The sequence below is a fragment of the Talpa europaea genome, assembly GCF_964194135.1.
Source record: "Talpa europaea genome assembly, chromosome: 6".
NCBI classification, from domain to species: domain Eukaryota; kingdom Metazoa; phylum Chordata; class Mammalia; order Eulipotyphla; family Talpidae; genus Talpa; species Talpa europaea.
Genome location: NC_140072.1, coordinates 291,011 through 305,395, shown reverse-complemented (window position 1 = coordinate 305,395; position 14,385 = coordinate 291,011). Strand labels below are relative to the sequence as shown.

General features: G+C 67.4%; 1 protein-coding gene across 6 annotated transcripts in view; it reads left to right on the top strand.

Annotated features, from left to right (window-relative positions):
* MYT1L (myelin transcription factor 1 like) overlaps window positions 1–14,385 on the top strand; it is a gene marked incomplete at its 3' end in the record, with an annotated part of 67,801 nt that overhangs the window by 14,143 nt on the left and 39,273 nt on the right. For 4 of the 6 annotated variants that reach the window (XM_084234646.1, XM_084234643.1, XM_084234645.1 and 1 more), the window contains 6 exons: window positions 1,548–1,682; window positions 3,876–3,966; window positions 5,028–5,135; window positions 7,746–7,957; window positions 11,774–12,024; window positions 13,759–13,995. In XM_084234646.1, the coding sequence (XP_084090772.1) occupies window positions 1,548–1,682; window positions 3,876–3,966; window positions 5,028–5,135; window positions 7,746–7,957; window positions 11,774–12,024; window positions 13,759–13,995 (1,034 nt within the window). The remainder of the gene's footprint in view (window positions 1–1,547; window positions 1,683–3,875; window positions 3,967–5,027; window positions 5,136–7,745; window positions 7,958–11,773; window positions 12,025–13,758; window positions 13,996–14,385) is intronic. The other 2 variants (XM_084234648.1, XM_084234647.1) reach the window with 1 other exon arrangement.

The following is a 14,385-nucleotide window of genomic DNA, read 5'->3' as shown; positions in this document are numbered from 1 at the left end:
CCTGTCAAAGTCTGTTTCCTGCCAGCTTGTGCCACATGCCCCCAAGTTTCTTTCTGAAGTGTAGTTTTATCCAAAACCAAATAAATAAAACCCAGTAAGGACCCCAGGGGGCAAAGAGGTGCTGGGTCCCCAGGGCAAGAGCGACTGGCCCCAGGGCTGCCCCCAGCAGAGGATGTGGTGTCCCAGCCCCAAAAGCACCTGAGGGGTAAGGGAGGACGTCTCCGTGATGACGAGGCTGTCCAGGGGCCTTCCTCCCGCCCGCACACAGCCTGCCGTCCTCAAAGGGCAACAGCCGCACTGCGCGCGGGACCGTGTGCCGGCCGGGGCCCCCGAGAGCCAGCGAGAGCCAACCCGCTGGCACGGCAGAGCCCGCGGTCCCTGCCCGCGAGGGCTGCGTCTCTTGCCACCGTTTTAAACAATGGGTTTTCCCTTGAAACCGCACATTTACCCTGTCGCGGCCTCGCCACGTGGGTCCCTCGGCTCACGTGCAGCCACGGCCACGCGGCGGGCAGCCCCGCAGGGAGAGCTCGCAGCTGGACCAGGCGACCTCGCGGGGGTTGTCGGCGAGCCAAGCAGCCTGGTGTGCGGCCCCGGCCAACCAGGGCGGGCACTGGCCCGAGGCTGCGCGGGCACTCAGGGGGCACCAGGTCCACGCCCCGGCTCCTGCCTCTTGTGGGCCCGGCAGCGGCTCCGAGGGGCCTTCGCATGTCACGACTCAAACGCCTGGAACATTAATTTATCCTGAGAGAAAGTGAACCTTGCGGCGAGAGCGAGACGCGTGTTCGCGCCTCAGGGCTGTCCCGGGCGGCGGCGCAGGAGTGAGGCCGGGGCTTCCCCCGCCAGCCGTCGTTTCCGTTGCCGTCGCCGGTTCTTCCCACACTCGGTGCCTTTGGCCTGAGCTTAATCTTCTGTCCTGAGTCATTCTCTGCACGTGGGGCTGCGGTCGGTTCCGGGCATGGAGGTGGCTTTGTCAGTGCCCCCCGCGCCCCTGGCCTCTGGCATCTGCCCGCCGCCCTGCCCTCCAGGCGCTGCCTTGCTGCGGCCGCTGACACCGGCCCCCCCACGCCCGCCCGTGTGCATGCGCCCAGCAGCCTGCTCTGGCCGCGCGCAGGGAAGGGGCCGCCTGGTGCCGCAGCGCTTCTGAGGCATCGCCACCACCGCCGCCGGGGGCTCCCCCACGGGGTCATTGCTTACGGGGCCTTCTGAGAGCTCGGCTTGTCGGAACGCGCTGGGTGGGTGCATGGGGCAGCGCCAGCCCCACTGAGCGCTGGCCCTGTCTCCAAGAAGGCCACTGTCTCCTCACGGCTCGCGTGGGTTTCTCTGAGTGGCTTGTCATGTAACACACGTTAAGGGACAGTCTTTTTGTGTCGTTAGTCTAGAAAGCAAAATATTGGATGATTTGTGATTATGCTGTTCGAGGTCCAAAAATCACCCAAAACCAAAGACCCGCCCAGGGTGACGCCCAGCCCGCGAGGTCTTCAGAGCGTTGGGGGCACCTTGACTTCGCTGGTAAAGTGCGTTCTCTTGACACCTGTTGTCGCTTTTAGATCCCTCGAGAACAGAAAAGAAAGAGAGCAAGTGCCCAACCCCGGGGTGCGATGGAACCGGGCACGTGACTGGCCTGTACCCGCATCACCGCAGCCTGTCCGGATGCCCGCACAAAGATAGGGTCCCTCCAGAAAGTAAGTGCGTGCCGCCGGCGCACCTGTGCCCTGTCTCATCACCCTCCCACCTCTGTCATTTCCATCTACGGCTCGTGCGCCCTCGCTGGCGAGCCCCGGGCCGGGCCGAGGGGCTGCCCGCCCTCCCGCCCGGCTGTGCCCTCACCTCGCGGCAGGCAGCTGGCCAACGCCCGGGGCGGCCCTTCAGCGCCAGCAGCCCTGGGGCCTGGCCCCACGACCCGACTCCATGCCCAGCCCCGCCTCCCCCCACTGTGCTCGTGACGTCTGTCTCGTGTCCAGCGGCCCCACAGTCCCACACGGCAGACCCGACACGGAGGTGAAACAGGCTCAGGCCCCGCCCACCCCTTGGGCCAGCCAGGCCGAGACGCGCTGTCAACCCGCGCAAGCAGCTCAGCGCCGCCTCCGCGCTGCTCCCTCTCGGCGCCCCATGCCGTCTGCCCTGCGCGCCCAGGCAGGAGTGCTTGCGCCCCGGCTCCCTGCTGGGAAGCCCCGAGGCAGGACAGGTGGACAGGCACGCGACAGGACCCCAGGACGTCCGTTAGGACGGGCTCTTGGGAGGCCCCTGTGGGACGGGCCGGCGGTGGCCGGCTCAGGAAAGGCAACGGCAGCCGTCAGGGGGCACTTGCCAGAGCCGTCACGGCGGCTGCCACGTCAGGCGGCGCCGAGGTCAGGGCGGGCTGTCCCGCAGGTGCAGGCCGGAGGCGTCTCCGCCGTGTGTTACATGAGGGCAGCATGTCCGCTTCCGGCCGAGGCCGCCCCCGCTCCCTGCCCCGCCGCGCCGGCCCTGCGCTCCCAGGCCACGCAGGCCCCGGGGTAGCTCGTGCCGGGAGGGGTGGCTCACGCTGTTTGAACTCACCTGAGCAGGTGCCATCTCGCCTCAGCACGTCCCAGGAGGAGGTTTCAGGCCACACCTGCCTGAACCCCAAGCCCGGCCGTCCTGCCGGGACCTGCCCGCCGCGCTCCGTGTCCCGGCCACAGCATCAGGCACAGGCGCCGCGTTTCAGGACAAGCTTCTTCGTGTGGTTTCCTTTAGAGCCTGCGTTCTCACCCCGCAGCACAACATCCTCCCTCCCACGCCCACCGCTGCTCCCAGCGCCACACCCTGCGGCTCAGCCTCGGCCACAGAGGCCGGAGCGCACATGGAGGGCCCCCCACCCGCTCTCCTGCAGAAACCCTCTGTCACAGCCCCAAGGGCATAGCAATGGCCCCCCACAGGGCACAGCAACGGGCCCCCCCTGCAGGGCATGCCTCCTTTTCTTTTTCACTTCTGAGCTCTCTCTGGGCAGGTTCCCCCTCGTCTCGCCCCCAGTCAAACCCAGTAAAGTGACCTACACCTCATTTGCCCCCCACGGCGCCAGAGCCACAGAGCACAGCAGTGAGAGGGACCCAGCAGAGTCCCCAGGGCGCCCGCCCAGGGGAAGGGGCCAGGGCCCAGCACAGGAGAGGCCTCGTGAGGGAAGCCCAGCCTGGGGCCAGGGCCGGAGGCCTCCTGGGCTGCCCTGAGCTCACGCAGGCCGTCCCTGGGAAGGGACCGCGTGGGCCTGCTTTGGGGAGTGGGCAGGTGAGGAGATGGCGGCGTGCAGGAAGGACAGCCCCGCTCAGACCGGGTTTCGGTGGCCCCCGCCAGCCGTGCTGGAGGAGGGAGAAGTGGACAGGGCGCCCCGGACGAGCTGGTGCAGGCTCTGCTTTCAGGCATGGGGAGCCCGGCTGGCCCCCCGCCTTGTACTCGCCAGGGCGAGGCGCTTCCAGGTCAGGACAGATGCCAGGCGGCCGGCTCCCCCCAGAGGCCAGCCCCGAGGCCGGCTGAGCACCGCCAGGGCCCACAAAGCAGCAGCTTCTCGATGAAAACCCGGAGCTCACTGAGTTCACCTGAACCGAGGCTAGGGTCTCTCACTGCTCACCAACCTCCCGCCCCAGCTCCGGCCAGAAGCAGGTGTTTCAGACCAGGGCTCCCTGCTGTCTGTAGGGGCGCCCCACGGCTCCAGTGCGGGGTTCCACGGAGGCCCGGCCCCCGTCCATTCGCCCACGTGGCGGCCAGCTAGGGCCAGGCGAGGTGCCCTCGTCCCCCACGCGTGTCCACGCCATGCCCATCGCCAGTGTCGGGGCTGTCCGCTGTGAGCACCCAGCCTGTGTGGACACGCTGCCTGGCGCTGCCGCGCTGTAACCCGCTGTTTCTCTGCTCTCCTTGTCAAGTCCTCGCCATGCACGAAAACGTCCTCAAGTGTCCCACCCCCGGCTGCACAGGGCGAGGGCACGTGAACAGCAACAGGAACTCGCACCGCAGGTGAGCGCGGCCGGCGGCCTCGGGGTCCTGGGGCTGGCGAGGGAGCCTCCTGTGGGCAGCATCCTTGCAGGCTGCGGGGCCCAAGGTGCCCTCAGAGGCTGCTGTGGAAGGCAGCCGTGGCCATCTGCAGCCCCAGGGGCCCGTGGCCTCAGGTGTGGGGCAGCCCTGCAGGCCACGCAGGGCAGGTCCGCACAGCAGGCCAGGGGCGGGCGACTGGACAGGGCTGCTGCAGAACCAGGCCCCAGTGTGGACTGACATGGCACCAGCAGCACCCCCGAGGGCCCGTCCCCCATGTCCCTCCTGCTGCCCCTGCCACACGCACTCAGCTGCGTGGCCAGGCGTGTCCTGTTAACCCTCGCTCGGCTGCAGCTCCCGCCTCAGCCTGCGAGCAGTCACAGCCCAGCAGGGCAGCTTCACTCTGGCCTCGGCCACCGCCTCGGGTCAGTCGTGGCCAATGGCGCTTTGCCCCGGGGGGGGGGGGCGCAGGGAGCTTGATCTGCAGGCTGAAGGCTGCTGGCCGGGCGGGCGTCTGCCCTCCGCCCACGCCCCATGGCTGCCCCCTTGGGACACACCTTGGGCATCCACGCCACATGCTGGGCACAGGGATGGCGCCATGAACGCCCTGAAGCCCCTGGGGCCGACTGCTGCCCCCTAGCCGTTTGCCTCCAGAGCCTCTTCCTGTCAGTCAGCACAGGGATGCCCCGCTCCCTCTTCTGCTTCTCTCCCTGGAGGCGTCAGGGCGCGAGACCCACCGCCTGGCGGCCCACAAGGCCCCAGACACCTGGTGTCCGTCGGAGCTGCTGTTCGGAATGTCCCCCCGCAATTCCTGTCCCCAGAGGTGCGCCTGTCCCCCTCATCCGAAGCTGCCGCCAGCTCGTCTCCTGGTGGCCGTCAGCACGGCCCAGAGGACACCCGCAGAGACCCGCTGCCCCCAGCCCCCCCAGGACAGCCCCACCTGCTCGGGGGCACCCGGAGGCCTTGCTGGGGGCGGGGGCGCGAGTGTGTGATGCGTCGGGCACCTCAGAGCCGCGGGAGGGACGACAGCCTCCCTGTCCTTGCAGCCTGTCTGGGTGTCCTATCGCTGCAGCTGAGAAACTGGCGAAGGCCCAGGAGAAGCACCAGAGCTGCGACGTGCCCAAGTCCCAGCAGGCCTCGGACCGCGTGCTCAGGTACCACAGGCGCCGCCACGGGCGGAGCCGGGGGTTGGGGGGCCCCGGGGGGCTCCCGGTCAGGCCTGCCTGGGTCTAGGGGCCGGGGGCCTGGGGCGGGCGCCTCCTCCACCCGCTGCGAGCTCCCAAACGAGAGATGTGGACCTTGTTGTTTCTGCTTTTCTTTCTCGCCTGAGGGCTCCTGGTTCTCCAAATGCTAGATGAAAGTCAAGCCCAGGGTAGTTGCGCCCTAACCTGCAGGAGGCGGCCGGGTGCCTGGGAAATGCAGAGGCCTCAAGCCGCTGCCCCCGTGTCCCGACCCGGGAGGAGGCGAGGCTGGCCCAGCAGCCCAGCCCAGGAGGGAGGCTGACCGGCGTCCTGCCGCGTCCCGCTGGCCGGGGAACACCCAGCCAGCGCCGCCCCCGCCCTGCGTTTCAGGCGTTTAGCAGAAGGTGACTAGTGAGGGGGTGGGGGGAGCAAGAGGCACCCGACAGCCTCTCACCTGCCCAGCAGCCTCCAAGGAGGGGCCGGCGGCCTCATCCGCCCCCCGCCGCCCTCTCCTGGCTGCCACCCTGGCCGCCTCCGTCCCTGCGTGTGAGCGCCAGGCGTCTCCACGGCGACGGACCCCCGGGCAGACCCAGGTTGCCGCGCGCGTGTGCGGACTCGAGCCACCGGCCACAGGTGCCGTGTGCCCGACAGCGCCCGTGCACACCCAGCCCGCCACGCGCACACCCAACCCGCCACGCGCACACGCCCGCACAGCATACGGGCCTTGCAAGGTGCTCTGTTTGCGGTAAATCACGTGGAAAACACGACGGGGCAAATGATACAAACCTCTCTGGGTCCCGCTGTGGATGATGCCGCCGCTCCCCCAGGTCTCACCAGCGAAACTCCCTTTGCCCTCCCGAGAGGAGGACACAAGGGCACGCGTGACGCCCCCACTCAGAGAGGCCCCAGCAGCCGGCGCCCCAGATCTTCCCACGGAGTTTCAGGTCCCCCCCACCGGGGCCTCGGCTGCCCTCGCCCACACGGCCCGGCCCCTAGAGCCCCCCACCGGGCCCCAGCGCAGACACTAGTCCGTCTGGGCGGGGCCGGAACGTGAGCCCCCCCGACCCCCCCAGCCTCAGCCTCAGCCGCGCAGGCGCCCACTAGCTGAGGAGCTGCCCGCAAGGCGACGTCCAAGGCTTGTCCTCATCTTTCCCTTTACGGCACCTCATGTCCGCGACGTCCTCCTGCTCTGTGGAGCGCAGGCTGAAGGGCGTCCGCGCTGTGGGCAGCCCCCTCTTCCCGGCCCAGCCCTGCCCGGGGCCAGTGGCGGCCCGTTTCTGGCTATCGCAGCAGCGCTGAGGGGACGCAGCCGACCTGTCCCTGTGGCCTCGGGCCCCCCGCGGGCGGCAGGCAGACATCAGGCAACACGGCCCTGCTGTGCTGACACGTCACCTCCGGCGCCCGCGCGGGCATGGGGCATGGCCGGGAGGGGCCCCTGTCCACCGCCTCAGGCTGTCTGGATGAGGCCCTCTCCCGGCCCCGCTCCCTGTGCTCTTGCTCCCCGCACCCGGCCCTGAGAGGAGGAGGCCAGACGCTGGACCTGCAGCCTGACTGGTCAAGGCCTCTGCTTGGCTGCCTGGCAGGCGCTGAGGCTGAAGCGCCCCCACCTGTCCGGTTCTCAGCCCCTTGAGGGACCTGGCCTTGGCCTCGGGTCCAGCCTCACTTTGCCCTCAGCTTCCGCCGCCCTCCAGCCTGCGCTGCTCCGGCTAATCCTGACCCAGGCAGGGGCTGACCCTGACCCAGCCTCTGGCCTTGATGTGGCGCCCACGCTGCAGGCAGCTGCTGCCCGCCCCCCCCCCCCGCTGCTCCCCTTCCTAGGCGCCCACCGCAGAGCGCTTCCCACGCCACCTCCCCACTGCGTGAAGCAACCCTCCCAGTCCGCGGCCACTGCTCCCCAGAACTCAGGCACTGCAGAGCTTGCACCCTGCCTGACGAGGGCCAGCTCCCACGCGGCTGCGTCACGTGCCCCAAGTGAAGTCTCTGCTGCTGTGGGGAGAAGCAGCAGCCGGGCCAGAGAGTCCAGTGACGCAGCCACCTGCTGTCCTTGCCAAGGCCTCCTGGGGGTGCGGGCGAGGGGGGCCACCATGGCCTGCTGAGTGGACAGATGCCTGCGGGCTAGGTGAGGGGTGGACACAGAACCAGCTAGGACACAGCTGGACGGAATCGCCCCCATCTGAGCTCCCAGGTGCAGAGGAAGGGCAGTAGGAGGGGACGTCCCTGTGGTGTTTGCTAGAACCATCCGCTCCACACCCCAGTTCTTGTCCGAGTGTATAGACTCTTGCTTCATCCGTCTCAGCCTGTGTTCCTGCAGGCGTTTCTTTTGTCTCTTCTGGTTTTGGGGGCTGTTTCTCGTCCGCTCCCTTCCCTGGGACGGCGTGGCCCTGGGATGGCAGTGAGCAGGGCCATCCTCGTGCCCCGGCCGTCCACCCGCGCCCGGAAGAAAACACTCAAAAGCGTTTATGTTCTGTCTCCCTTGCCGGCGGCGTGTCTGGACGGGCCCGTCTGGACGGTGTCCGTGCGGGGTGCGGGCCCCGTGGTGCTTCCACGTAGCGAAGCAGCTGGGCCTCTCTTCTTCGCTCACAGGCCCATGTGCTTTGTAAAGCAGCTGGAGATCCCGCACTACGGCTACAGAAACAGCGTGCCCACCGCCACACCCCGCTCCAACCTGGCCAAGGAGCTCGAGAAATACTCCAAGACCTCGTTTGAATACAACAGTTTCGAGAGCCACACGTACGGCAAGCGGGCCATAGCCCCCAAGGTGCAGAGCAGGGACATAGCCCCCAAAGGATACGATGGTAGGAGGTGCACACGCTTCTACGTGCCTCGCTCGTCTGCCGTGAATGCTCTTGTCTTGTGTCTGGTTCCCGCGCGGGTGGGCGCGGGGCTCACGCGGGCGGGGGTGCCCGGCCCTCCCATTCCAGGGTGTTCCGCCCACGGTGGAGGCAGGGCCACCCCCCCACTTGGGGTTCCCAACCTTTTGCGTGAATGGGGAGACACAGAGAAAGGGGGCCCCTGTGGGAGCCGGGACGCCCCGAGTCATTCCCCGGGGGCACCATCTTGCATGCCCAGCACAGCCCTGGTGCGGATCTGAAGGGGGCGGCACGTCGCAGCCCAGGTGCCCCTGGGGACCCCGGCCGCATCGGGGGGGCCCTGCCCGCTTCTCCCCAGAGCTGAGCCCTGGGCCTGCTGTCTGGTGGTGAGCCACACTCAGGACCCCCGTCCCAGGCCGTGTACTGGGCCTGGGCACCCACTAAGGCCTAGGACGGCCCCTGGGAGGAGGGCAGATCTGTGCACTCGTTGCGCTCTCCCTGCACCCCGGGGCTGAGCCCTCCCTGCACTGGGGGTGCGTGCTCCCCGCACCCCTGGGGTGGGCCCCTGCACCCCGGTCTGATGATGAGTGATGCCCAGCGAGGGCTGTGTCCTTAGGTGCCGCTCACCTAAGCTGCTCCTCTAAGTTCTGGGGCTCTTAGTCGGCAGATGTTACTGACTGGGATATGGGTGCACTCGGAGGGTTTAATGGTCTCGCCTTGGTGAACTCCGGCAGAGGCAGGTGAGGAGACAGGTTCTTAAAGATCTTCCAGCTCCACTCTGTAAAAAATATTTAATTGAAATCTCAACACACAAAAATTTCACTTACATGCTTGGGGAATTTCAGCATCTTTTGATAAGGTGACATGAATTTGCACACCTTCCTACGCTGTGCCAGGCGTCCCTTGCTCTGTAACCGTGGCCTCGTGTGGCGCGGAGCCTGCTGTTGGCTGGCACCAGGCCTGCCATGCCGGTGGCCTCTGCGAGTGTCGGCCCTGGATATTTAGGGCCAAGGTGCGAAGGGGTCAGGGGCGGTTATGGGGGTAACAGAGAGCAGTTGCCCTTGCTTGCTGGCTTATTTTGTGGTAATAACTTCCCGACTTCAGGTCTGTTACCTTTCCATCGCTTCGCCTGAAATGAAGGGCCACAGCCAGGAAGCCTCTTCGGAAAGGCCACGGGCGGCGGCGTTGCTGAGACGGCCTGGCCGCCCGCACCTGCCTGGCCTGGGGCTGGGCTGGCCTCTGGCCTAAGAACAGAGGGAACTGCAGGGGCCGGGGACCCCATGGGGCTGAAGTCACCCTCTTGGGGTTCTGTGGCTTTTCCGCGCACGGCTGAGAGTGGGCGCACCAGCTGCCCTCGTCGGCTCCCTGGGGGCTCGGGGGGATGGGCCTCCCCCACCAAGCTCTCAGGTCTGAGGGGACCAGAGGAGCATGAGAATACTCCCGGAGGTTCTGCTGTGGGGCGCCTGGGGCTGGCTTCTCAGCCGACCAGAGAGCAAGACTGAGATGCACCCAGGGCGAGAGTGAACTCAGGGGCCCAGAAGCTGGGGACGAGGACAGGCAGGGCGGGCTTTCCCTCCCAGCTCTTCAGGCCCACCGGGGAGTGCTGCGGCCTGGGCGGACGGCTTTCACCCATTTAAGTAACTAGGGAAGAGAGAAAAGAAAAGCCGGGGTTTGCGACACGAAAATGACGTGAACTCAGGTCTCAGTGACGGGGCGCCTGTACTCAGGGCCTTGCCGCCTGCTTGGGCGGCCCTCCACCAGCTGGGCCCTCTCCGGGGCTCCCTTCCAGTTCTCCGAGCTCAGGGCTCCGCGCCTCCCCGGCCCTTCACTGCCCGTGCCCTCCTGAGTCTTGCCGACCGCCGGGCCTACCAGCTCCCTCCAGCGGTCAGGGGCCGCAGACGCTCCATCCACTCAGCACACGGGAGCTAGGAGGGAGCCCCTGTGTCCTGTTGGGGGTTCTTTGTCCACAGTTCACTCCAGCCAGCCCAGAGGGCGCTGCCCCCCAGCAGAGGTCAGTGCTGGCCCAGCAGGGCCTGAGCCAAGGCCTGGGCTGGGGCCTGGGGTGCCTCCGGCGCGGGTCTCCATGGCCTGTTCCCTCCGCCTGATTTCCTTGGGGCTCCCTCTGCGGGGAGTCATCTGCCGTGGGGCGGTGCTCGCATACAGGAGGCCAGCGTGGGGCAAGGAGCGCCAGCTGGGGCTGATGGCCAATTCGGGGAGTGACCTGCAGCGGGAGTGGGCACTGGCGGGCCCGTGCGTGCCCCCAAGAGACGCGGTGTCCCCGTGTGCAGGGGCGTGGGTAGGGGCAGGGAGGAGTTTGCACAAGTGAAGAAAGCGCGCTCCGTCCCTGCTGCCGCCGCGCGGTGGAGCAGCCCCCGAGGTGGGGCATCAGTGCTGCGCACCGGGACGGCCGGGTCAGCCCGCGCAGACGCAGAGCTGGGTGGGCCTGTTCCAAGCAGGAGCCAGCCAAGCCGCAGCTGCCAGGCAGGGCCAGGGCTCCCTCCCGCGCCGACGCAGAGACGCTCATTTCACCCCGACCAGGTGTCAGCGTTTCAGGAAAGGGGCAGAAGGCCCGAGCGATGTCCTGGCCACCTGCCGGGGGCTGTGGTGGGGGCACGGGCATCCCCTCCTCTCCTGTAGAAACTGAAATTCACTCATTTCCAAACAAAACTCATTTTCTTGTTGGTGTGGAACCCGCGGCTCCATCCCAGCCACCGCCCCGTGGAGAGCCGTGGGATGGGGCAGGGCGCCCTGGGCAGGCCGGGCCTTGGCCGCGAGGGGAAGAGAGCGTGGCCTCGCTCCCGGGGCCCGCGTGGGTGCCGGGCTGGGTCCCGCTGTGAGGCCCTGCTCTCGGGGTGCTGCCCAGGTGCTGGGTGTGGGGTGCGGCCTTGTGTGGGGAGCCCCGCCTGCGGTGAAGGTCGGGGTGTGGCTCTTGTTTGCTTGTATCTGACCGAGGGGCATGGGTACCTCCCGGGGCGCCCACGGGGACCGGCGCACTGGCCTGTGGGGTGCACTGCCTTCTGCCCTTGGGGGGAAGCATGGGGTGGGGGTGCAGTGACCCCAGACTCATCCACGACTGGGGACCCCACAGTAACCCCCAGGGTTACCACAGCTGGCGGGGCCAGCAGGCCCAGGACCCGCGAGCAGACTGGCCACCCCACTGTCTCTGGTGGGCTGAGCACCTGGGAAGGTGAGGGCACCCAGGTGCACTGCCCGGGCCAGGGCCGGAACATGTGGGTGCTCGGGGTGCATGGCCTCCGGGTGCGTCTGCCCCCTCTGCAGGCTCGGGCCCTGCGGAGCTCCCAGCTCGGGTAGCGGTGGGAGGGCGCCTGTGAGCACGAGCCTGCATGGCCTGGGCGACGCTGGTGTCCAGGGGTGTCCAGTGGGTGCTCCTGCAGGAGACCACAGATGTCCCGATGGGGCGTGGACGGGCTGCAGGCACCTGGCCGTCAGGTGCACGGCTCCGCCATCTCCCCTACCTGCAGGGCCTCTGCGGCCAGGACTGCTGGGGCTTGTCTGCCAGAAGGGGTGTCCTGGCTGCTTTCTTGGGTGCGCCCCAGGATGGAACACATGAGGCGTGGCCCCTGGTGGTTCAGGACCTGGGCATCTCTGGCCCTGGGCGCTCCTGAGGGCGGGAGCGACCAGCGTCTGGGCAGCGAGACGGGGCTGTCCCTAGGGTCGCCTCTGTGCCTGGCTGGGTAGCAGCACAGGGCGGGCAGCGGCCCTGGGCCGGAGGGCATGGGCTGGGGCTGGGGCTGGCGCACGGCCCCAGGACGGCGGCCGAGTCACCCCCTGTCCCCCCAGCGAAGCGGTACTGCAAGAATGCCAGCCCCAGCAGCAGCAGCGCCAGCAGCTACGCGCCCAGCAGCAGCAGCACCCTGGGCGGCGGCGGCGGCAGCAGTGCCAGCAGCACCTGCAGCAAGAGCAGCTTCGACTACACACATGACGTGGAGGCTGCCCACATGGCGGCCACGGCCATCCTCAACCTGTCCACACGCTGCCGTGAGATGCCGCAGAACCTGTCCACCAAGCCGCAGGACCTGTGTGCTGCCCGGGTACGGGGCCCGTTGGGGGGGGGCGGGGCAGGGGCCAAGGGCGGTCTGGGAGCCAGGCCACTCGGCGGGGCTAGTACCCCGGCCTCCTCTTACGGTCTGGAACCATGGCTGTAAACCCACAGCCTTGAGCAGGAAGGTAAAGGGGGGACGTGCGTTTACCCCACGAGGGCTGGGTCTGGTTCAGGAGGCCCTGGCCATGCCCACAGGCCACCACGCAGGTGCAGGACAGTGAGGATCCGGCCGGCACGGACGCCCTCCTAGCCCACCAAGCATCAAGGGCACCAAGGGGTGACCAGCAGCCCTGGGCTTGTCAAGGCAGCTGCTCGTTTTGATCTGTTTGCACACGCGTCATCTTGTCACAGCGAGGCGCTCGCCCTGCTGCACTGCGCCTCGCCGCCCCTCCCGTGGTGACGCCTCAGCCGTGGGCTGCATGGCTGAGACCCGCGCGGCTCAGGGCTGCAAGTTCCGGCCTTCGCCCGTGGCTGCCGGCCTCCCCAGCCCTAGGTGGCGCAGCCAGGGGCCAGAGCGGGGAGGCGGGGCCAGAGCGGGCAGCCCTCCTCTCCTGACTACGAGGGTCTGCGGGCCGGGCCAGGCCCCTGCCCAGCCGCCCGCCCTTGGCCCAGCACTGACACGGCTGTTCTGGGTTGTTGTCACGTCAGCGTTTCGTGTCTTGCAGTCGCTTTTTTCCTATTCATATTTTTATGCCAGAATTTGGGGAAGTGTCAGGGGCACGCGGTTTCCATGGTGACCAGGTCGCTGAGATGGGGGCTCACGGGGAGGGGCCTGTGGCCCAGAAAGGAGACCAGTCCCTCCAGCGTCCGCTCCATTTACCTAACTACGCTCAGCCTGAGAATCACCTCGGCGTACCGAGGTGGACCCAGCGTGGGCGCTTCCGGGGGGGGGCGAGGACCCTGACGCGGGTCCAGGCAGACCGAGGCTCTGGACGCCCCACGGGCAGTGTCGCCCGGGCTCCCTCCGCCTCGTCCTCAGCTCGGCTGCGGGGTGTTGGTTGGAGCAGCGTCATGCCAGCTGGAAAATCACATTTTTGCTCCAGAGTGTGACTCAGGGCGAGGGAGGGATTATGAGGGGCTGGCCGCCCCCTCCCTGCCCTCCAGGCACCCCTGCTCCCCCCACCCCCAAAGGCCAGGCTGAGCTCTTGGTGTGTTTCAAAACATCTTTTAAAGAAACAAGCCCCTGTGCCTCCAGGCAGCCGAGCATGGCCCCTCAGGGCCCCTCCTGGGTGGGAGCGCGCTGCCCCAGGGGTTTGTGCTTGAGAGCCTGTCCTAGCCCCCCTTCCTGCCAGAGGGGTCTGGAAGTGCGAGCGTCAGGGCTCACCCACTAGGTGCAGCAGGTGCCTGTGCGTGTTTTCTGTGCACGAGTATTTCTGATCTTGGAGGAGCCTTCTGTGCTGGGATAGAACTGAAATCGGGCACTGGTTTCATTTTCTTCTGGGCAGGTTTATTTCTAGAGTAGAGATGTAGTCAGGAGATGCAGTTCTGGACAGGCGAGAGGCGAGTGCGGAGGACAGGTGGACGGAGGACAGGTGATTGATAGACAGAGATGGTGGCAGCACCTGCCCCTGGTTTTGCAGCTGAGCAGGGGAGGGCGGCGCTGTGCAGAGGGACCACCGCCCACTGGGGGGTTCTGTGTCAATGGAGGGCGGTGAGGACCCCACCCCGACTGCCGCCCGGGGCGGGGAGGGAGCTGCGGGTCACTGTGTCTGTCTGTCCACAGAACCCAGACATGGAAGTGGACGAGAACGGGACCCTGGACCTCAGCATGAACAAACAGCGGCCGCGTGAGGGCTGCTGCCCCGTGCTGACCCCCCTGGAGCCCATGTCACCCCAGCAGCAGGCAGCCATGAACAGTCGCTGCTTCCAGCTGAGCGAGGGGGACTGCTGGGACCTGCCCGTGGACTACACCAAGATGAAGCCGCGGCGCGTGGACGAGGACGACGCCAAAGAGATGGCCGTACGTCCCGCGCGCTGGCCCGTGTCTCAGAGCTGCAGTGGGGTCCGCCTGCTGGGCAGCCCCGGGGACGTGCCTGTCCTGGCAGCCCTCCCTGGCTGGTGGCCCTGGAGCCCGCCCTCCTGGGCAGGCGCTGTGACCGGCAGCCATTTCAGTGAGACGACAGATTCTTCCCCTTAGAGGCTGAGCTTCGTTTCCTAACAAGTGTGTTTTGTCACAAACGGTTTCCTAAGGAAAAGTAGAAACGGCACACCGGTCGCGTTTCTGGGGAACACTGGCAGAGCTCAGGGGTTTGCGTGCGGGTGGAGAATTACAGTGGGAGGCGTGAGTAGCTAAGTGGCTAGTGACTTGCTGGCTGCTGGTCAGCTCTTGGACACAAAGCGTGTCTGCCCG